At 35.8% G+C, this 25,557-nt stretch overlaps 1 protein-coding gene across 1 annotated transcript; it reads right to left on the bottom strand.

Moving 5' to 3' along the window:
• Positions 1-2,893: 2,893 nt before the first annotated feature.
• Positions 2,894-3,735, bottom strand: LOC130995818 (zinc finger BED domain-containing protein RICESLEEPER 2-like). Its single transcript, XM_057921262.1, has 2 exons — positions 3,021-3,735; positions 2,894-2,942 (listed from the first exon to the last, which is right to left on the bottom strand). Exons 1-2 carry the CDS (start codon positions 3,693-3,695, stop codon positions 2,907-2,909), a joined length of 711 nt encoding a protein of 236 aa, XP_057777245.1. The 5' UTR covers positions 3,696-3,735; the 3' UTR covers positions 2,894-2,906.
• Positions 3,736-25,557: the final 21,822 nt, after the last annotated feature.

Raw genomic sequence — 25,557 nt, 5'->3', positions numbered from 1 at the left:
TGATGTGAAGAGGAGAAGTAGCGTGTGGTACTCTACTACTGTTGCTACTACATTATGATGATTCTTCCTATACGATAATTCTCCGAGCTTGTTTGTTTTAGCTCTTGATTATGTACAACGGTGGTTGTTGATGGTTTTTGTTTATTTGATGGGAATGTATGTTCTTTTATTGTTACCTCCTGCTACTGATGATGATCTCCCTTGTCCCTGATGTCTGACAAAAATGAGGAGTAAGTGGATCGCGATTAAATGGGGAGCTTATGATTAAGGGGGAGCTACTCTGTTCTTATGTGAAGCTTGTGATTGAGGGGGAGCAGTTATAATGCTTGTGGTGTGCTCTTGTTGTTTGTTGCTTCTGCTGTGTGTGTTTTGTCTACATCAATGACAAAGGGAGAGATTGTTGAGTATTGATATTACTCACGTTTTGGTGAGTTGTCATTATGAAGACAAAAGGCGTTTTTATGCACTCACGTATCTATCGGTGTTGGTACTTTGGCTAGTACAGTCCAGTTCTGGTTTGACTCTATCTCTTCACAATGATGTATATCCGGTGAGCTTTTGATATACATGGTTCTTGAGTCCTCTACACACGTCTCCTTGGTAAATTGAAGGAAATGAGTTATCAAGAAGAGTTCTTGGCTCACATAATCTCTTCTAGGGTTTCCGTCGCGACATCTATATAAGACTAAGAGATCTTTCATTGAAGGGGTTGCTGCTGCGTTTATTACTCTTCTTCAGTTCATAAATAGTGTTTCTTGTGAGTGCTTAGTTCGTTCTTTGTGAGGGTAGACGAACTAGTTTTGTGTTTTGCTTTTTACGTTTGTAAGCAAGGTAGTTGGGTGAGTTGGGTTTTCTAATTTTCTCTTTACCAGGCTGTTGCTAAAGCTTATTTTCCTGTGTGTTGGTGGTGAGGGAGTTCATTCACACTTAGAGAGTTGATCGTTGTTCGTCTCTTAATTATTCACGGTTGTGAGGGTTTGGGAAGTTATAGAGGTGAGAAAGCTTGAGAGTTTGTCGTGTAAGTTTGTATAACTTATCTTCACTAGTGGATAATTTACCCTGGGCGTGGCCCTCCAGACTTAGGTTGTTTAACCGAACTGGGTGAACAATTTTGGGTTTAAAATATAATTTAAAGTTTCGAAAAGGGAAATATTATTAAGACCACAAATTTTATGAACGAATAAACATATTCAATCGAATCATTCCATGAACACATCAATTATTAAAAATATTATTTCATTTTCTCTCTATCATTTCATTCCTATCTTATTCATTTCTTTCATGTCGATCAACTCCTAAGTTTCTCTGTTGGTTCTATATTTCTTTATTTAATTTTATTTTATTTTAGTAACAAATTTTATGAACGTCAGTGAAATAAAATTAAAAGAGATAAGAATACTTATTTTTGTTTATTCCAAAAAGTTGGGTGAGACCGGTCCCACCTAGGAGTGGGGTCAGGGCGGGGTTGGGGCACGGGTCGAGCCGGAGCAGAACGCAGTTGGAGCGGGTTGGGTGTGGGTCGCAGGTTGCAGGTTGGTTGAAAAACATGAATAATTCAAAGTAATTATTGTTGTAATGAAAAGTAATAATCGACATGAGAAAGGTAATGTTTGTTAAACGTTACTTTTTTTATGATAATTGTTATTTTTACTCACGAGAACTTGTACTTTTAATTTATTTGATCAAGTAATTATTGTCGTAAGAAAAAGTAACTATTGATATGAAGAAATGTAATGTTTCAATAGATATTATAATATTAAAAAAAAGTATAAAAAATATTGCTGCTCTAAAAAAGTGAACCCACACATGAGAGATGATAGGCAAATGAATGTACTACTAAACTAGTGTATTTTATTTGTAGAGTAGCAGCTAATTATTTGTAATGTGGTGGTGAGAATCAGTCTCATGAATGAGATCGATTCTCACTGAAAACCGACTCTTTGTTCATTTTAAATTTTTTATTTCGAGCGTCTTCTAAATACATATGCCTACAAGGCTACAAGTGTTCGACTCTAAATTAATGTCCAATCAAATAAAATAATAAAAATCGCAAAGGGTAAAACTTATGATGTAAGATACAAAGTGACGACAAGGCATAGCAGATTTTCGTGTAGTTAAATGCAAAACACATGGGACCAATGCGATGTTGTATTAAACTAAAATTTTATGATGTAATATACTCCCTCCGTCCCGCCCAAGATGCTACATATTCCTAGGGCTGTAAACGAGCCGAGCCGAGCCGAATACTAGGCTGCTCGAGCTCGGCTCGTTTAAATATTCGGGTGTTCGAGCTCGGCTCGAGCTCGATTCGAGCTTTTATGTTCATGATCGAGTTCGGCTCGACATCAAAATATCAAGCTCGAGCTCGATTCGAGTTCGGCTCGTGTTTTATTCGTTACTGTCGAACTCGAGCTTATGCTCGAGCTCGGCTCGTTTTATGTTCGTTTAAAGGTTCGTGTAGGCTTGAAATGTGCTCGGCTCGAATATTCGAGTTCGAGCTCGTGTCAAGCTCGAAATCATGTACTTTTAATCAACCTGTTGCTCGAGAGCTCGACCTCAAAGAAAAATTATTTTCTATATATTCTAATCAATCGTCCAAAACAAGCATCAATACGAATAAAAATCATTCTAACAAATGTACATGCATGCCAAAATAACATAATTTAAACAACAATCCAAACAATTAAAATGTCTTGTGTAACTAGAAGAACATTAAAAAGTCCAAACATACACACCAAAAACTACTATATAAGAGAAGCATTGATTTTGTAGATTCTCTCCAATCTAGCAAAGCGTCACTACTGCAGCAACAAAATCAAAATCACACAATTAAGAATAATACAAATATAAATAATAAGACTAATATAAATAAAAACAATAATTTACCCATTATATTGATGACATGCTTAAGTGAAAGTGATCTCTTTGGTATTCTCTTTGTCCTATAAAAATATAAACACATAAATTTAAATATTAGACGTATATATAGTAAAGACATAAAGATTAAAACTGATACTTACCTTGGCTTTTCCCTTGATCTCGTAGCGAGCTCGTAGCCAATCTTCGGCACAAAGTAGCATTTGCACAGTATCCACTCCTAAAGAGGCACGATGTGGATCAATAACTCTACCACCAGCACTAAAGGCAGACTCTGAAGCTACTGTGGTTATGGGAATTGATAGCACATCACAAGCCATCTTTGATAGGATCTTATACTTTATCCTATGCATCTTCCACCATCCAATTGCATCAAACTGAGTCGGCTCATTCCATTCTTCAACTGCCTCCTCAAAGTACAAATCAAAGTCCGACTTCATTTGATCAACACTAGTAACAGTTTTCCTAAAGCTTTCATATTTGCTTTGGCTTCTACTTGTACAAGATTTCACACTACTAACACCACTAACATTGCTAGAACTTCCTGTTTGAGCATCACTAGCATTTCTCACAATATTAGTAGTACTAGTACTAACTCTATAAGCCTCTACATATTCAGCATACAAGTTTCGCAATGTCTCAAAAACTGTTACTTTAAGTTCAATCCCTTCCACGCCAGAATAGCAATTGTCAGCACACCACTCAATATACTTCATTTTGTTTCTAGGATCTAAAACAGCCGCTATAGAAATCAATAAATTACAAGATCCCCAATACTTATCAAACTTCAACTTCATCTTTTCAAGCATTTTTTCCATAAATGTAGCTGTGGTACCTGAATCTTTATCTAAACTCTCATAAGTCAATAGTGACTTTCATACAAAGTTTCATAAATTTTGGAAAATCCGAAGTCACAATATAATAGAAAAACAGAAAGTTCATCATAGTTAAACTATTTCTGCGAGCATCTTATTAAATTCAAGGAAAAATAGCAAAACATATTGGATTGGTCTGAAAATTTACAGAAACCTTCATATTACTCCCTAGTACTTTCGTACAAAGTTTCATAAATTTTGGAAAATCCGAAGTCACAATATAATAGAAAAACAGAAAGTTCATCATAGTTAAACTATTTCTGCGAGCATCTTATTAAATTCAAGGAAAAATAGCAAAACATATTGGATTGGTCTGAAAATTTACAGAAACCTTCATATTACTCCCTAGTACTTTCGTACAAAGTTTCATAAATTTTGGAAAATCTGAAGTCACAATATAATAGTAAAACAGAAAGTTCATCACAGTTAAACTATTACGTACTTGCTCTCAAAGTTCAGCAGCAGCGAGCGTCGACCGACGGTGAGCAGCGAGCGTCGACCGACCGTGAGCAGCGAACGGCGGCGGTGATGGTTTGAGAACCTTGATAAGCTGAAAGATCGTGGGTATGGTGATTCGGTGAATGGCGGCAAGAACCAAGAAGGGTTTGAAAATATGGAATGATGGAAAATGGAAAGACCTAATTACTGATCGTGAATTGATTACTGATGGAAAAATGGAAAACGGAAAGACGCATGGAAAACGGAAAGACGCACTGAATAATAATTTCCATGTCTTTGTTTTTGCTTTAATATAGACTATATTGCATGCATTATAAATACAATGATAGAATGATATAATATATTTATATTAATCTATTACTGTATATTATCTACTAGATATATATTTATTTTATATATTATATAGTATTATAATATGATGATAAAGTATACATGTTACTTATATAATTTCAACATGTAATGATATATATATAGATATAGACTATAATACATAAATTATAGTAGATAATTTGATTATATAGTATATATATGTTGTATTGTATTATATAATAATTTTTGATGTATTAGAATTTAAAAAATATGTATAAAATAAAAAAGAATAATGATAATATCGACTAAGCGACGCTCATTCAAAGTATACAACATAACATGTATGATATATATAGATATAGATATAGACTATAACACATAAATTATAGTAGATGATTTGATTATATAGTATATATATTGTATTGTATAATGTCAATGCATGAAATTATTAAATGATATAAAAATGAACAAAGTAACAATGCTCGATTGTTCATTTTATTCATTTATTTCGAGTTAAAATAAAAATGAACAAATTGAGTTTTGATTTCTTCAATTTGATAAATTAGTGATTTCAATAATAATTTTTTATGTATTAAAAATTTAAAAATATGTATTAAATAAGAAAGAATAATGATAATATCGACTAAATATAAGTGACGCTCATTCAAAGTATACAACATATATAACATGCATGATATATATAGATATGGACTACAACACATAAATTATAGTGCATGATTTGATTATATAGTATATATATTATATTATATAATATCAATGTATGATATTATATTATTAAACGATATAACAATGAACAAAGTAACAAAGCTCGATTGTTCTTTTAATTCGTTTATTTGGAGTTAAGGTAAAAATGAACAAATTGATTTTTTATTTTTGCAATTTGATAAATTAGTAATTTCAATAATGATTTTTGATGTATTAGAATTAAAAAATATATGTATAAAATAAAAAGAATAATTATAATATCGACTAAATGTAAGCGGTGCTCATTCAAAGTATACGGCATAACATTTATCCTTATACACACATGACACATACATCTATAATATATTTGAAATCAATTGTGTGACTATAATAAAATTGAAGGTTTATTAGTAAATTATGTTTTTCTTTTTATAAAATTGTGAAATTTGACTAATTATGAAAGTTATATTTAATTAAAGATGTTTCAATGCATTGTCACGGAGCATGGTTGCAAATGCTAGCTACATATTATAAATATAGACATAGACATTGAGTATATTAATATATGTATATATATATATAAATTTATTTCTTACGTAATATACATAAATTCATTTTTTTGTAATATATAAGAATTTATTAAGTTTAAAGTTTACAACAATTGCTAAATGTAGTTCAATGGCAATGGAAGTTTATTTAGTGCTATTATGCCTTGAAGTCAAGGGTTCGAACCTTGTCTCATACAAAAATTTTTATTTGTCTTTCTTGAAGTATAAGCTCGATTGTGGGCTCGATTATGGGCTCGATTGTAGGCTCGCGAACACAGCTCGATTGTGGGCTCGCGAACATGTTCGATTATCAACGAATCCGAACATGTTCGCGAGCCTAACGAGCCGAGCACTACAAAGCTCGGGCTCGGCTCGATAAAATTATCGAGCTCGATTTTAGGCTCGAGCTCGGCTCGTTTATTATCGAACCGAGCTTCGAACGAGCTTTTTTCGAGCCGAAATCCGAATAGCTCGCGAATAGCTCTGTTCGTTTACAGCCCTACATATTCCTTTTTGGGCCGTCCCAACGAAGATGCTACATTTCTATATTTGGCAAAAATAAGGAATTTAAACACTTAATTAACACTAATTAAGTATTTCTTTATTACATTCTCTCTCCTACTTTATCACTTTATTACTACACACTTAAAACATTAATCTACAACTCATTAAATCCCGTGCCGAAGAGCAAATGTAGCGTCTTGGCCGGGACGGAGGGAGTATATATATATATATATAGCTGAGTGATTTTATGCCAATGTTCCATTTGTAATGAACGAAATGAAATATGCTAGTATGCGGTACTGTTTTAGAAATATATTTTAGTATAGATCAGACGTGCAATTTTCAGATGTATTTTCTCAAAAATGTCTTAAATGTGTACTTATAATTCCCAAAAGAGATATATCAATTATTTTCAATTTGAGATAATTTTAAGTTACACTACATACCTTTTATGATCATCCAAATATTTGTAAACGCTACATAATAAGAAATATATTTATTTATTTCAAATTTATATTAAAAATATGTTTAGGGATCATTTGTTATGCAACATGAGCAGTGCCAGATTCAAGGTTTTAAATTTAAGTTGACAAAACTAAATCTATTCATAAACAAAACAAATTTGCATATCAAATAAATAAATAAAAATACAATTTTACAACAGAGTTAAGCTCATTCTCATTTTTAACTTTGTTTGACAAATTAATGTTAGAACCGGGTACACGATCGAGATATTACAAAATATTTATTTTGAGAAATTACAACTCAAAATAATTGAAAATATTACAAAGTAAATAATTTGAGAAATTACAACTCAAATAATTCGATACAACTGAAATACACTGTATAAATAAATTATACGTATAAAACAAAGTCGAGTCGAGATGAATCTCTTCCCGCAAGAAGATTATTGCCCCGGTAGTGCTCTTCGGTTTGGCGTATCTTCCCCAAAGGTAAAACGACTACGTCTCGTCGGATGTAGCACCACAATCTGGCGAGCTCCGGCGAACTTAATAGGATCAAGAACTGAGCAAAGTGTTGTGCAGAGGGTGTGTGTGTAGAATTGGCAGAATGCAGTATTTCTTGGTGTTGTTCGTTCTTTCTGCATGCTCTCCACAAGTCTATTTATAGACATGTGGTAAGTATGAATTCAATACATTGAATTCCACTCCGACGGCTGGAAGGTTGAAGATGTGGCCGGTGGCAGCAGCCATTGAAGAAACTAAGCTGCAAAATCGGAGTTGCCATGCAGAAGTCGTAACTTGCGTGCTTCTGCTGCTGCTTCTTTTTTCTGCTGCTGCAATGTTGCTGTGTGGGCTGGGTTTGGAAACAGTTGGGCCAAGAATAATTAGTTGGGCCAAAACAAAACAAAAGTCCATTGGTCCAAAAAATTAAGGTTGGGCCCCAAACACCACCCCAAAGCACCAATTGCCAAGATCCAAGTCCTTGGCCGCGGCCCGTACCCGACCCGCCCGTTCGGCGGCGGCGGCGACGTCGTCGTCTGTCCGATCGATCGATCGTCGGCGGCGGCGCGCGTGTGTGTGTGCGCGCGAGGCTAGTACTTAGATCAAGCCCACTAGCAAGCCCACAAGTCAATTTATTAACTCCATGTGCTTTGCTATTCTTATACATGAAAAACATCTCTATGTTTTCCAATGTGGGATAACATTTATTTTCCCTCTTCAACATCCAAACTTTGACATACAATATCTCACTCATCGGAAATCGGTTTTGAGACTTCAAGTATATCACGTTGATCTACTCGAGATGTAGATTAACATCCAATCATTATTTTAATTAAATAATAAATATTTAATTAAAGAATAATTTCCAGATATGGCATTAAAACCATATTTCCAACAATCCCCCACATGAGTGAGAAATCAGTATGCGAAAGTATGCAAACACTTAGCTCAGTCCTCTTAAGATACAACATTGCATTTGGAAAGGTAGCTTGTGGCTTTGAACCTGCCATAGTCAATATTATCGAGTATACTGGCGGCCTAGTGGATTGTGTTCCTTGAACTAGTCCTCCTCGGTGTATACTGAGTCAACAATATTGACACAATATTGCTTCAATCCTTATTCGTTCTCACGTTTGTGTCCATTACAGGCCTTGGAACACCTCTTTGGATTCATAAGTGTTCAATCGAAGCGGCCCCACTTCACACTTACATAGGTGACTCTTAACTCAAGTATCCTGCTATACTTGTCCTCTTCGAGGAGTTCTAGAGTCATTAAAAGTCAAAGACTTAACCTCACCACGTGCAGGTTTCCGAACACTCACTGTTCTACAAGGAATAGGCAATTCGAGTGTTCAACACACGGATTTTCATAGCTTAGTTGTCCCATTGAACCAAGTTCTTGGGATCCTCCAGTCATCATGGTTGGGTTGCCACTATGATTATCCTTAATTTGTGGACTTCAAACCCATTCCCCCTAACAATTTATACATCTGATCTCGATGGATAATTTTTTGTCAAAGGATCCGCTATGTTATCAATTGATCTTATATAATCAATTGAGATAACTCCACTAGTGATCAAATGTCTCACGGTATTATGACGTCGACGAATATGTCTCGACTTACCGTTATACAAATGGTTTTGTGCTCGTCCGATAGCAGCTTGACTATCACAATGAATTATTACGGACGACACAGGTTTCGACCAACATGGAATTTCCTCGAGGAAATTTTTAAGCCACTCGGCTTCTTCACCAGCTTTATCCAAAGCTATGAATTCTGATTCCATGGTCGATCTAGCAATACATGTTTGCTTCTTGGATTTCCAAGACACAGCACCACCCCCCACAGTGAATACATAACCGCTCGTTGAAAATGAGTCTTTGGCATCAGATATCCAATTTGCATCACAGTACCCTTCAAGTACAGAGGGTTCTCTAGTATAATGAATCGCATAGTTTTGAGTATATTTCAAATATCTCAAAACCCTTTCAAGAGCTTTCCAATGTTCATTACTAGGGTTAGCTGTAAAGCTGCCCAACTTGTTGACCGAGCATGCTATATCGGGACGAGTGCAATTTGTTAGATACAACAAGCTCCCAATAATCTTCGCATATTCTATCGCGTCAACAGGTTCTCCCTTGTGTACACTCAAATGCACACTAGGTTCCCATGGTGTCTTAGCTATTGGCTTGTCAAAAGCGTTGAATTTCTTTAACACTTTCTCAACGTAGTGAGATTGTGTTATAGTAATACCATCAGGTCTTCTTAGAATTTTAATTCCAAGGATAACATCAGCTAAGCCCATATCTTTCATGCTAAAATTTTTACTTAGCATGCCTTTGGTTTCTTGAATCACTCGGGAATTACTTCCTATGATGAGCATGTCATCTACATAAAGACAAACAATAACATATCCGTTATTAGAATTCTTAATGTAGACACATTTATCGCACTCATTGATTCTGAATCCATTTGACAACATTACACTGTCAAATTTTAAATGCCATTGAAGCGGTGCTTGCTTCAACCCATATAAAGACCTTTGAAGTTTGCATACTTTGTGCTCTTGCCCAGGTACTACAAACCCTTCAGGTTGCTTCATATATATTTCATCTTCCAACTCGCCATACAAGAACGCAGTTTTCACATCCATTTGGTGAATCTCGAGATTGTGCAAGGCAGCAATAGCGAGAAGCATCCGAATAGATGTTAGTCTGGTCACAGGTGAATAGGTATCGAAGAAATCGTACCCTTCTTTCTGCCTGAAACCTTGAACGACAAGTCGGGCTTTGTACTTATCTATAGTACCATCAGATTTGTACTTCTTCTTTAGGATCCATTTGCATCCTAAAGCTTTACTTCCAGGTGGTAGATCCACTAACACCCAAGTATGATTCTGCATAATGGAATCAATCTCAATATCGATGGCTTCTTTCCAGAGAGCTGCATCTGAGCCAGACATAGCTTCTTTAATCGTCACCGGTTCGCCATCTAGCATCAAGACAACATAATCCGGTCCATAGACATTAGCTTTTCTAACTCGTTCCCCACGTCTCGGTTCTACATCCATAGGTTTAGACCTTGGTCTTTTCCTATTAGGTGGTACATGATTAGAACCCGTGGCATCATCTACTTGAGTAGAATTACTAGCTACTTCCATAGGTTTAGAACCTGTAGCATCACCATCAACTCCATCATTAGAGTTCGATGTACCTTTATTCTTGTTAGGATAGATATTTTCAAAGAATATAGCATTCCTTGATTCTATCGTTGTCCCAACATGTATATCAGGTATCTCCGATCTGTGCACTATAAAACGATAGGCACTGCTATTAAGTGCATGACCAATGAAGATACAATCCACCGTTTTAGGTCCTATTGTAACTTGCTTTGGTAAAGGCACTTCTACCTTGGCTAAACACCCCCACACTTTGAGGTATTTATACGAAGGTTTCCTTCCTTTCCATAGCTCATAGGGAGTTACATCTTTCCCTTTGAGTGGAATCTTGTTCAAGATATAGTTGGCCGTTAAGACAGCTTCCCCCCACATGTTCTGGGGTAATCCTGAACTAATCAATAAGGCATTCATCATCTCCTTAAGAGTTCGATTCTTGCGTTCAGCAACGCCGTTAGATTGTGGTGAATAAGGAGCCGTCGTTTGATGGATTATACCACTTTCGTTGCATAATTCAGCAAACGGAGCTACATATTCTCCACCTCTATCACTTCGAACCATCTTAATTCGACATCCAAGTTGATTCTCGGCTTCATTTTTGAAGTTTCTAAAAGCTTCAATAGCCTCATCTTTACTTTTCAATAAGTAAAGGTAACAATACTTTATGCAATCGTCTATAAAGGTGATAAAGTACTTCTTGCCACCTCTAGTTTGCACGAACTTTAAATCACAAACATCGGTGTGAATAAGTTCCAATGGTTGAGTGCTCCTTTTTACCGATTTAAACGGTAACTTAGCCATTTTGGCTTCAACACAAACTTCACATTTTTCTTGTGAGTTGTATTCATCAACTTTTAGTAAATTCATTTTTACTAATCTCTTTATAGCATTTAGATTAACATGTCCAAGTCTACAATGCCATAAATCTGAACACTCAATCAAGTAAGCAGAAGAGGTTGATGCATCTTTATTGATTTTAGCCTTGGCAGGCTTACAAGCTCTTACACCAAGTTTGAAAAGTCCTTCGGAGGCATAGTCTTTCCCTAGGAACTTTCCCCACTTGCGTATTACAACATAATCAGATTTGAAAAACAATTCAAAATCCTTATTCGTAAGCCTAAAGCCCGAAATTAAATTCTTTCGGACAGTTGGAACGTGTAATACGTCTTTTAATGTGATCTCCACGCCCGACGTGAGTTGAAGAATCACATCTCCCATGACAAGGACTTGGGATGTCCGCTCGCTAGCCTCCATTATCGTTTTGTTTTCCACTTCTTTGTAGTTGTGGAACAACTCACGATTTATGCATATATGGACGGTAGCACCGGTGTCCACGAACCAAGCGTTCGGGTTGTCCACATGATTCACCTCGGAGATCATGGCAGCAAAGTCATCGTGGTTCCAATCGTCGAAGTCCTTCTCGACGTTGTTCACGTTGCCATTTGCTTTCTTCCGCTTTGGCTTGCGGCAATCCTTAGCCATGTGACCTTTTTTGTCACAATTATAACATACACCATCAAACTTTGATGGTTGACTACCGCTTTGCTTCCCTTTACCCTTATTATTAGGGTTAGGGCGACCACGTTTGTTGTAGGGACCGCCTTTCTCGGTGAGATTGGCCTTTGCCTCCATTGGAGCTTTTCCCTTTTGATCACGACTTCTCACGTGATCCTCCATTTGAAGCTTGGATATTAATATCGGCACGGACATCTCCGAGCGCTCATGCTTCAAAAGGTTTTGAAATTTCCTCAAACTAGGAGGTAATTTCTCTATGATGATTGCAACGAGCAATGCATCCGCCAAGGGCATCCCTTCGGCTTGAACCTCATGTGAAAGATTTTGGAACTCTTCCACTTGGTCCATCAATGGTCGGGAGTCAACCATTTTATATTCCAACCATTTGGCAACGACATACTTGGTAGTATTCGCCTTGTCCACTTGATACTTTAGATCAAGGGCCTCCCACAATTGTTTCGCGGTTTCATGAACCTTGAAAACACGGTAGAGCCGTTCGTCCAGAGACATGAGAACGGTGTTACGACACAAGTAGTCGCCGCGACACCAGTTCAAATATCCGGCACGAATTTCTTGGCTTGTCTCCCCTTCCTTTTCACTCGGGGTTGGAGGTTTATCCTCCATTAAGAATCCGGCAAACCCTACGGTTGTGAGGTAGAATAGCATCTTCTCTTGCCAATATTTGAAGTTCTTGCCTGAGAACGTTGATGGTTTCTCGGCAAGACCAATAGTTCTAGATGTTGACGAAGAAGCCCCCGTTGATGCAAACGAGGAAAATATTGACGACGTGGTTGAACCGATGGTTGCAGAGGTGGTGGAGCCATCCATATTGACGTCGGTGTGAGCCATTTCTCGAACGTGTATCAACGGCAGAGAAATATAATCTTCTTGCGATTGTTATAACCGGGTACACGATCGAGATATTACAAAATATTTATTTTGAGAAATTACAACTCAAAATAATTGAAAATATTACAAAGTAAATAATTTGAGAAATTACAACTCAAATAATTCGATACAACTGAAATACACTGTATAAATAAATTATACGTATAAAACAAAGTCGAGTCGAGATGAATCTCTTCCCGCAAGAAGATTATTGCCCCGGTAGTGCTCTTCGGTTTGGCGTATCTTCCCCAAAGGTAAAACGACTACGTCTCGTCGGATGTAGCACCACAATCCGGCGAGCTCCGGCGAACTTAATAGGATCAAGAACTGAGCAAAGTGTTGTGCAGAGGGTGTGTGTGTAGAATTGGCAGAATGCAGTATTTCTTGGTGTTGTTCGTTCTTTCTGCATGCTCTCCACAAGTCTATTTATAGACATGTGGTAAGTATGAATTCAATACATTGAATTCCACTCCGACGGCTGGAAGGTTGAAGATGTGGCCGGTGGCAGCAGCCATTGAAGAAACTAAGCTGCAAAATCGGAGTTGCCATGCAGAAGTCGTAACTTGCGTGCTTCTGCTGCTGCTTCTTTTTTCTGCTGCTGCAATGTTGCTGTGTGGGCTGGGTTTGGAAACAGTTGGGCCAAGAATAATTAGTTGGGCCAAAACAAAACAAAAGTCCATTGGTCCAAAAAATTAAGGTTGGGCCCCAAACACCACCCCAAAGCACCAATTGCCAAGATCCAAGGCCGCGGCCCGTACCCGTACCCGACCCGACCCGCCCGTCCGGCGGCGGCGGCGGCGGCGACGTCGTCCGTCCGATCGATCGATCGATCGTCGGCGGCGGCGCGCGTGTGTGTGCGCGCGAGGCTAGTACTTAGATCAAGCCCACTAGCAAGCCCACAAGTCAATTTATTAACTCCATGTGCTTTGCTATTCTTATACATGAAAAACATCTCTATGTTTTCCAATGTGGGATAGCATTTATTTTCCCTCTTCAACATCCAAACTTTGACATACAATATCTCACTCATCGGAAATCGGTTTTGAGACTTCAAGTATATCACGTTGATCTACTCGAGATGTAGATTAACATCCAATCATTATTTTAATTAAATAATAAATATTTAATTAAATAATAATTTCCAGATATGGCATTAAAACCATATTTCCAACAATTAAAAAAAAATGAGGAAAAATGTGAGCCTTATTCATGGAATTATCATCCGAAGCAATATTCCTAAGCCATCTAGAGAAATTCAAGGTGCAACATATAGATTCCGAGCAATCTCTAACATACTTGGCTAATCTATGAGTAGTCATGTTGCCGTCTCTATAAACATGAAACACTTGAATTAAACAATTCTCCCTAGCTACACGCAGAATATCTCAAATAGCACTTGTCAGTGTTTCTCTCAACTCTCATATTGTTTCTTTTTATTTATTTTTTAACAAAATTTGAGCACATTTTTATTTTTTAATTAACTTGTATTAAAGTAAAGAAAAGTCTAAAGGATAAGTGGGCTGAAGAAAGATACATTTGTTTTTTTTGTGGGGCCATGGAATGAAAAATAATACTACAAAATATCTTTTAACATATACTCCCTCCATCCATCAAATGAGTATCCATATTTCATCTTTGGTCCGTCCATTAAATGAGTATCTATATTTATTTTTCTTTTGTCCGTCCAAAGAATGCTCATTTTCTTTTTTGGTAAGTGCACCCCACACACAATAAAGTGAGACTCTTATTTCACTCACACATACTTAATCAATTTCTTAAAACTCATGACACCCTCAAATGAATACACATTTGGTGGACATAAAATATATATATGTTTATAGGTAAAAATGTCATATTCTTTAAGTTAAACTTAAGCATTTTATGCCAAATTTGACTGAAGAACTTAATTTACTCTTAGATGATGATGGAGTTGCACCAATTTCAGCGAAATCTATTGCACATTTATGACAAAAGTTGTTAAATGTAAGAAAAACAATGAATCATTATTTTTCAAGACTGATTTTTGATCAAGTCAGTCTTGGAAAAAACCAAAAAATAGTCTACTGACACATGATTAATTTATTTTATTGGCCCTCCAAATGTACACTTTGGCAAAAAAAAAAAAAGCACATGTGGGCGGCCGCGATAAACATCTAATCGGCCGGCCGGTTGGCTATATATATTATTTTTTTCGTTGATTATAAAAGAAAAATATGGTGTAAAATAGCAGTCGATGTAAAGTATGCACGTGAAATGCAATTAATTTCTTTGAAATTGATGTGCAATGAAGAATTTGAAATAGTGATTCTCTTTATAAATATGAGCACCGATCATAGCAAATTCAAAACACTCACACACTCAAACTGAAAGACAAATAAGTGGTGTAGATATTTGCGTGAATTCTCACTTTCAAAATAAAAAGGTAATGTCATTTATGTTTATAATGTAATTAAATGATATTTAATATGTTTTTTTATTGAAATTTGAAGTTGTTTATTGTTTATTTGAATATTTTGTTTAATGCTACTATGTTTGTTGTTCATTTAAATTTTTTTTGATGGAAAGCATGTTTTATCATTTAAATTTGAGATTAGTAATAGACATGAATTGTTAGCATGTTGTAGAGTGTTTTCTCATTTAAAGCTATGTTTTAAGGATTGTATGTGGAATAGAGCATGTTCTATCATGTTTGAAGGAATAAATTAATAAATACTATTATTATTTTAGGAGTAGACGTATAATTATCAGAAATCATTTAGCCGCCCGGAAAAGTGGCCGGGAAAATGTAGCCAATCGTCAGTCATCTCAGATGATGTATCTTACGATCTGCCACATTTTTTCGACCACCTTTTCCGAGCGGCCAGATGATTTTCGATTATTATAACATGTTAGCTCTTTGATTTAGATGTTGCATTCCCTTTAGCTCATATATTTATTTATTATATTTTGTGTAGACGAATCAATATACAAGATATTTTACGGTTAATTATAGAGGTGCCTTCAATGTTATGATTACATCGGCAACACTTTTCAGATGTTGCATATTTTTGGAGACACCATGGCTACGACGTTGTACATGATAAACCACTTGATGTTGCAGAATTCATTAAGCGTTACTTACAACTTATAGTATTTGACGAATAGGTTAAATGGTAGAGTTGTAAGTAAAAATTGTCTTATCAATGATAGTGATTTGCTTGAGTTATTGGAGTCTCAACCATATTGTCTTGAGGTTTCTGTTGTTGTTCATGATGAGGCTAGTGAAGAAATTTATGTCCCTTCTTTTGATTTTCCTCAATCTTGTACATATAGAAGTGAATATGACGCACAATCCAAACAGGTGGATGGGTTGGAAGTAATCCAAAAAATATGCTTACTTGGACATCTCAACTGGAGATTCACCCGAGCAAGAAACAGTTGAACCCGTGTACACTTGGGTAATCGCCAGTCAGTGGATTGGCCTTCATAGGATCACCCAAATCCCACCATTTACGTGCAACAAGCAATTGAGCACACTTGAATCTAGGAATCACCCGTAAATCTATAAAATTTTGGTAAGTGGAGACATATATGAGTGAGAAACCGAAGAAAGATCGACTTTATCCTCTTTAATCCTGTAAAAAAATGGAATCTTATTTTTTACAAAAAAGGCTAACTGTGAGGAAGGCTCGGTCACAATAAATTTATCCCATTTAATTCACGATCGACCTGATTTTTAATGTTTGGTCATATTTTAAAAATTCATTTGACAAAAAGAAAAACATTTGATAGATTTTTTTAAAGAAAAATACACGCTCGATTCACAATAAACATTTGATAGATTTTTTTAATGAAATATCATATCCCTAGTTTTGATGATACCAAAACTCTTAAAACTACTTGTAATAGACTAGAACTTTTCGAACTCAAGTGTTAGAGTTTATGTTTTCTAGTTTGACTGCTGTCCTGAAGACTAAAAAACTCAACTGAAGATAGCTGTGAAAAGACAAAGTCCAATACTGATGTATTGACTAAATGAGGATCTCACTGATGAATCAGTTATGACTGATTTAATAATGTTGGCCACGTGGAATTATCGGACTGATACTCAAGTCATGTATCCGTTGACATTCTTACTCGGACTGAAACTCTTAAGTTAAAAGGAAGCCACGTACTTTCAAGTATAGTCGCATTAAATGTAGAGATTTTGAAGATCGTCCTTTCTCTGCAAAGCATTCCTTTTTGGTACAAGCTTTTCAGAGGCGCCTTACCTGTTGTACCTGAGACGCCGTTCTTCACCAAATTAGGAACCTCGAAGATTGAAGCCTCAGCTAAATTCAAATCTCTCTCACAACGGATGAATTCTTGAAGACCATCTCAGTCAACGGATCTATTCAAGACCTCGCCTATAAATAGAGCTCGAGGAACACCACAATCAACACTGATTCAAACGCACAAGCTGAACCTCTGCCGAAATTGCAACTCAGCCTTTCACTTCCTTCAAAAGTTTGAATCGAAGAAGAGAATTATCAAAACCTAAATCAGTTCATTTATTATACACATTTTCTTAATTTCTTAAGCAAATTCTTGTTTTATCCAAAGCCTAAATTTCCGATTATAAAGAACTTGTTCTCTGTAATCTAGTTGGTATTTCGAACCTTTTTCAACTGAGAGAAAAGAGATTTTGAGAAGAGAGGAGTTCAGACCAGTGCTCTGACTCCAGAGTTCTTAGCCACCCGCTGGAAAAGGCATTTTGTCTTAGTGTGCTAAGAAAGAGCGAGATATCCAACCCAGAGTGTTCGTACTGAAAATTTGTATTTTCAGTTCAAGGTTTGCTGTGCACCCGTAAGCACAAGCCCAGAGTATTTGTCAGTGTGTTTAACTGACCGTGGACGTAGGAACTTGTTCTGAACCACGTAAAAATCCTTGTGTTTTTTATTTGCGCTAAAATTGTTTGACAACTAAAACTGGCTAACTGAAAAGAGAAACTAAGGATTTTATTAAGTGACAAACTTTCTAAAGGCTATTTGAACTAAGCTTAATTTTTCACGGCTAGTGTTATTAGTCTAACTAATAAATCTCCAGATGATCAGTAAGATTCATAACACTCCTCTGTTTACAAATTCTAGAGTGAAGTCTTACGTGGATATTAGTTAAAGCTCTGAGCCTAACTGAAGTTACTTCAGTATCAGTTTACAACCACTTTACAACTGAAGTTTCTTTAACTGCTCACATCAGTCAACCTTTTCAGTATCAGTCGATACTCTTCAGTTATTTGTAAAAGTTGTTTTTGTAAAATAGCTTACAGGTGTATTCCCCCACCCCCCATACACCTGTTCAGTGACCATCCGGGACCCAACAAACAGTAAATAACATATATATATTTATATATATATATATATATATATATATATATAGGGTGTGGTTCTAGAGAGAACTACATTATTTGTGAGAACGTGAGAACCATCAAATCTAATGCATTTACTATAAAATTAAAGGCATTCGCTGTTAAAAGTAATGTACTCAAAAAAATAAAAAAAAATTGCTCCCTTCAGGATTCGAACCCAGGATCTGCATTCATCCAACAAGATGATACATCCACCGTAGATCTTGATAATCGAATGGCTGAAAATGGTTCTCCGTTCTTTTTTTATTTATGGTTCTTTCTTGAACCTCTCCCTATATATTTATATATATATATATATATATATATATATATATATATATATATATATATAGGGATAGGCTCCTGTGAGAACTCAAATATTTTGTAAGAACTAGGAACCAATCACAACCCTTCATTTTCCCAATTCAACGGCTGAGATATAATTTAAGAAATCCCATGGCTTTTCGGCACTTAAGGGTTGATTTGTCTTTTATTATTTTATCATAACCGATCTCTTCCACTAAATAAGCAAAAACGTATCTCCTAATTATGGTATCTAATATTTTAACCATATAATTCCATATCCACTAGCCCACGTCTAATCTTTTTGATCAAAATATGTATTTTTTTATTTTGTTTCCCATTGAATAAAGTTTCATCCTGTTCATGTTTCTTGGACTCCATATACAATATTCAACAGTCTCAAGAGTTTCGTCGTCTTATATTCAAGAATGTTTGTTCTAGGTTAGTTTTTTAATTAATTTTTATATGTTATTTATTATTTTTCCAGTAATGCGTAGAACAACTATAATATTCATAGTGGATTATAGATTTCAAGTTTCTCATAACGTCGGAGTCAAATATATGTATCAAGCGTATTGATGTGTGCACAAATTATAGTTTCTCATGGTAAACTAATATCCATCTCTCAGATGAACATGTTCGTGTTTTTTGTTGTGGGATATTAATTTAATGCACATTCATATTTTACTTAGTTTAGTCGTCACCCACTTTTGCGGCAGATGTCTCACAAAAGAACATGATTTTAAATTAATTAACATTGTATCTCATAGTTTTTACTCATGGAGGTGTATAATTTAATATTTGTAAAAAGTATGCATATGTTCATGGGTTTGATTTTGCCAATGTCAGGCTGTTGTATTTGATTATATTGTTTAATCAATTTTGATTTTTTTTTTTTCGTTCCATATTGATGTGTAATCATCTTTAATAGGTATCGAGCCTACCACAACATTCTTCGTTGGACGTTCCTCCACAACATTTTCATTGATACCTCCTCTGCAGCTATAAGATTCCAGAAACAAAACAATTTAAGTCCAACATTTAATGCACATATGTCCAAATTACAATAGTGTACGTATTTACATGTAGCTGTGCCACAACTTATTTACATGTAGTCGTGCCACAACTTATTCAACTTATTCATCACTATAAAATTATTCACTAATAATCTGATCACAATATTGGTATATATTTGATGAATTATTTAAGTTAATGAACGATATCAATTAGATTCATGAACAAAATCAACATTATCGTCAATATCAAACTAATATTAATGAACATTATTATATTATCACTATCTAATAAAATTATTAGTATCATATACTAAATTAATGAATACAATTGATGAACAATGAACACATTTGATGAACAATGAATACATTTGATGAACAATGTTGGTTAATGAACAATAACATTGAAACTCATGAACAACAGTAACAGTATCGTGAATATTATATTAATTTCAATTAACATTAGTACATCATCATTACCTAATAAAATTATTAGTATCATATACTAAATTAATGAATACAATTGATGAAAAATGAACACATTTGATGAACAATGAATACATTTGATGAACAATGTTAGTTAATGAACAATAACACTGAAACTCATGAACAAAAGGAACATTATCGTGAATATTAGATTAATTTCAATGAACAATAAGTGTTGTTCATATATTTTCGCCGGTTCGTCGGTAAGCGCGGGAAAAACCCAAAAAAAAAAAGAATGGAAAAGAAATTATGTTCGATTCCGGCGTGAACAAAGGTACTCTCTATTACCCGGCGTTCCACCCGAAAGTCGAGGATGACGGTGGAATAAAAGCCTTGAATATTAATGGTTGTGATAGGTAGAAAATGGCGGTGGAAGAAAAGTGATGAATTTGATTGATGTTGATAGGTAATTTAGGGTAGCTGAAGCGATTACTTTTAATTTCTGAATATAATTCAAAGCTATAAATCATGGATTAGTTTTGATTTACCAAATCTATTTGATTCACACGCTATTTGGGTTAGACTCCTGTGAGAATTTAGGATTTTGTAAGAACTAGGAACCATCTTAGACCATATATACCAAATCTATTTGATTCACACGCTATTTACCTTAAAGTTAATTTCCACTGTTGCCCTTATTCATTAAAAACGGTGGATTAATAATTAAATTGAGGCAATCACTTTAACGCCTAATTTTCAATTTAAGCCGCTGGATTAATTGTAATCTATGGTCTAAGATGGTTCCTAGTTCTTACAAAATTCTAAATTCTCACAGGAGTCTAACCCTATATATATATATATATATATATATATATATATATATATATATATATATATATATATATCATAGAAACCAAACAAATATAGTAATTTATGTTAAATTTAGAAAATATATGCACTCATATAGTCATATTGAGCAATGAAACTCTATTTTTGGCCACCCATAATAAAAACACAAATTATGGCCATTTTTTACAATTTCGATCCAAAATACTCTTACTCGCGCCCCCTCTCTCCCTCGCTCATTGCCCCGTTGGGCGACTATTGGTACAATTGGCACTAATTGTGCCAAGTGTACCTAATGAATGACACAATCGGCACTAATAGTGCCATTCGTACCAACTACCAGAGGCTGCGGGAAAGTCAGTGGTTGAGCCTCTCTTCGCGGCTGCGCCCTTTCTCTTGGCACAATTGGCACTAATTGTGCCAAGTGTACCTAATTAATGGCATAGTTGGAACTAATAGTGCCATTTGTACCAACTGCCAGCGGTCGCGCCTCTTTCCACGGCCACGCCCATTCTCTTGGCACAATTAGCACTAATTGTGTCAAGTGAACCTAATGAATAGGGGTGTAAGTGAGTCGAGCTAGCTCGCGAGTTACTCGGGATCGGCTCGAAAATTACTCGAAATCGACTCGATGTTAGTCGAGTCGAGCTTGAGCTCGAGCTACTCGATTAGGTATCGAGCCCGAGTTCGAGTTTCTTGATACTCGACTCGTTAGGCTCGCGAGCCTAATCGAGCTCAAACAATTATATATATAATATATTATATGTAAGCCCAAAATTAAATATATTTCTGAGCCCACAAAATGGCCCAACTCCTAAGCCCATTAGAACTCTACCTTACTAGTGAATTTGAATTACACACATGACAAACCCTAACTCCCTAAGTCCCTAACTCAGCACGCAGCAGCCACCCCCAATCTATCATCTCTCTCTCGGTTGCCGGCGACGCGCACTTCGGCGCGACGGCACACTCCGACACGACGGTGGCTCATCTTTCCAGCGAAGATTCGACGATCTTAACAGCAGTAGCAGTGCAGCACGGTCCGGCGCGACATTAGCAACATCTGCCACCACCGGTCACCGGGCACCGACTGCTTCCCAGCCCGGCGCGACAACAGCAGCGACACCAACGGCTCTCCTCTCCTCGGCGCGACAGCAGCAGCGGTGCAGCACGGTCTGCCATTTAAGGTTCTATTTTCTCTGAAATCTTGTTGAAATCTTGCTGAAATCTTGTTGTCAATGAAATATTGCATAAAAGTCTTGCTGGGTAATTGTTCTTGATTTTGAGTGCTGCGTGAAATTCTTTGCGGGTTTGATCCTTAATTTTTGTGGGTTGTTTGTTTTTTTTCAATCATGAAAAGCAAGGTTTGAAAAATTTCCCCCTTTTGTTTTGCTGCTTCATTCGAGGAAACCCCTAAATTCTTGTTGGGTTTGGGGTTGAGTTGGGTTTAAGCTGTGATCTTTGATTGTGAGATTGTTGGAATAAAGAGGATCAATGGGAATGGGGAAAAGGAAGATTTGGAGGTGAAGAAAGTTAAATTCGTTTGTGAGAATGATCAGAATTTTGTCGAATTATTGATGGTCAGTTTAAACAAATTGTCTAAATTAGAATGTTCTCTTTATTTATTGTCAGAATGTTCTCTTTTTTTTTTTTTTTTTTCAGTTGATAATGGCATCCTCTCCTCCCGAAGTCTCCGTAATGGAATGATTTGTAATGTTATTTAATTTGTTAAAGCATGTATGAGACGAGCTTAAACGAGCTCGAGCTCAAACTCGAGCAACAATCAACAATCGAGCATAACCGAGTCGAGCTCGAGCTTACAAATATGGCAACGAGTCGAGCTCGAGCTCAAAAAAATCAAGCTCGGCCGAGTCGAGCTCGAGCTCGAGCTTCATGAAAATAGGCGAGTTCGAGTTTGAGCATAGCGATACTCGACTCGACTCGGCTCATTTACACCCCTACTAATTAATGGCACTAATTGTGCCATTTGTACCATCATAACCTGCGAGCCCAATCCGACCCGAAGCCCAACCCGTGCACGTAACCCTAACTCAGTCCGCCTAGTTAAGGACAAAATAGTCCTAATACGTAAAAAAAAATGGCCAAAATTTGTGTTTTTTTATATGAGTGGCCAATTATTGAGTTGTATTGCTCAATGTGTCTATCTCACAAGTTGACTCTTAAATTTATATCCAATTCTTATCGGTAACAAAGTTATTTATTAGTTATTATATAAATTGATGTTGGATTGACACTAATTTTTTGTATCTAAAACGAGGCAAAGTGTTTTGATTAAAAAATCACAAACTGATTTTATTTTTATTTTTCATACATATAAAAAAATTAGTGTATCTCTCCCGCGCGATGCGTGGTGGTTATGATTCTAAACTTGCGAGAGCTACACATACAATATACTTCCTCAATTCACCAAAAATATGACACTATTGGTGAATATAATTATTCATAAAATGAGTGGTGATTTTTATGTAGTGAAAAAATGTTCTACCATTATAAGAAATGCACACTTGAGATTAAATTAAGGATGAGATTAAATTAATCACTTTTCATTTTTAGAAATTTTTTATCACATGATGGGCCCCTTTCTCCACTCACAATTTAATTAATAATCATTATTAACACTACTTTTAAGTGAGATCTTTTTTTCACTTATAATAAACTCAACTATTTTTATTAAAACTCGTGTTGTTCCCTTTTAGGCCTATTTTTTATAGGCGGATGGAGTAATATTATCTTCTTATAATAGTAACATTGTGTCATATTAACAAATTTTCAATGTAAAATAAATAGGATTATTTAATACGGAAAATCGAAATGTCATAAATAAAAAAATAATGATGAGAAAAAATTACAAAATGTTAAAAAGATATTGTAACCCATTAAGGGACATTAAAATTAATTAAAAACTAATATATATATATATATATATATATATTATCCTTTCGAATGTAATAATTTTATAATTTTGTTCATAGAATAAATTATAATAATTTGATGAATTTTGATAGTAATATTATTTTATTCTATCAATAATTTTTTTACATTATTTTTTAAAAGAGTCAATTATATTAATATTGTTAATACTCCTATTAAATTTGTTGAGTTTGTTTAGAGATATAATAATCAATTTTGTTATAAAAAAATAGCGTCCCTGAAAATAAAATTTGATTAAAAAAACTTATATTTTAATTAAAGGGCTATTAGCATCAAAATACATGAACTTTGGATATTTTCTCATTTTTCCCCTCACCTTTCAAAGTTGTGAAAAAATACACCAACTTTGAAAATGGTCTCAAATTTCCCATTTCCAAGCATTGAATATTTCAAATTGACCCCATTTAAAATAACTTTTATAGAATTACCCCAAAACTATTGATAAAACTTTTGTTTTGACTTAAAGACATTATTACCCAAAAATGAACTTGCTTAAATGGTATATAGGCTGGAAACTTTCCTCGTGCCCGATAGATTACTTGGTGATCTGGGTCTGGATTGTGAGACAATGCCACGTACTTATAAGCAAAAAACAGTTTAAAAAGATCCTTGTTTAAAATGGTATCAGAGCGGGTTTTTATAGAGGAATTATATAATTTTTATTTATTTTTATGATTAACCCATGTGGGAGGAGACTCCATTAAAAGTTTATGGATCCGGACGAGTGTCCGAGATGTGTACACTACAGGAACTCTCTCCAAAATCTGGAGATAGAAATGGGTCACTTTATAAGTGATCTCAGGTGGAACAATCGAGCCCTCGTGACCAACCTACGACGAGGAGGAGATATTGAACTTATTCGCGATATCATCGCGAGTATCCAGAATTATCATGAGCATCTCATGAGAATGGTCTCAGCCAGAGAGACCATTGAACAAAACATGGCGGATGCCCATTGGTCCCACTACTGATGGAACCAAAAGACAAGGCGAGCGTAGCTTTTCCAGGCTACCAAAAGATTGAGCCAAGCTCTTCCGACAACGTCAACTTGCGGGAGATCCAAAAGACGGTGGAATATTATGGCGTCAAGCTGTACGATCTACCGATGGAGCTAAGCAGAATATCACTCAAACAAGAGGAAATTCTTACCCTCTTGTGTGATATCCAGAAAAGAATGGAGGAGATCGAAAGGCGAAAACCATGTTCCGGAAAAATCCGGAAGCAATGGTCCAACGACCCGACGAATCCATCTCTATTTGATGCAGCACCCAAGGAGTTGCAGCCGAAGGACATAATCCGAATCATGAAAGGCAAATATTATGAATAGCCTTGACAGAATCGGATTAGAGGATCTACAGGAGTTAGCAGAATCTTTTGCTAACCTCAACATGGTTGATCTAAAGATGAACCAAGGAGATGAGGTGCCCAAAACTGAGCACCAAGAAGAAAGTTCGTCAAAAAAGGGCGGGGCTTCAGATGATGCCAGCCATTACCAGCGAACTAGAAGACGCAGGCCACAGATGCGGGATACTCCTGTAGGGAAGGCCACACTTGAACCAATCCATCCCTATGGATTGATTCTCAACCTCGACGAAGCCAGCTTCAAAGATTGGGAGGATCTTATCGATGAATGGGCTTCAGCATTGAATATCGTAGTCACCACTATAGAGTACGATAAAAAGGAGTTTGCCAAAATCTTCGAAGCAAGTCTGGCAGGAATGGCAAAACAATACTGGGATAAAATCGACATCTCAGCAAGGGAAGAACTGTTTACTAGCACAAAACCTTATGACATCATTAAGGAAGCTACTAAACAGATCAAGATCCATT

Source organism: Salvia miltiorrhiza, chromosome 7 (genome assembly GCF_028751815.1).
Source record: "Salvia miltiorrhiza cultivar Shanhuang (shh) chromosome 7, IMPLAD_Smil_shh, whole genome shotgun sequence".
Lineage (NCBI taxonomy): Eukaryota > Viridiplantae > Streptophyta > Magnoliopsida > Lamiales > Lamiaceae > Salvia > Salvia miltiorrhiza.
Note: the sequence above shows the minus strand (reverse complement) of the source record. Positions and strands in the feature narration are given on the sequence as shown.

Coding starts and splice junctions, on each gene's coding strand:
- LOC130995818 (XM_057921262.1), bottom strand. CDS start 3,695: ATGGAAAAAATGCTTGAAAAGATGAAGTTGAAGTTTGATAAGTATTGG. Junction 2,943..3,020: donor AGATCAAGGGAAAAGCCAAG/GTAAGTATCAGT, acceptor ATATTTTTATAG/GACAAAGAGAATACCAAAGA.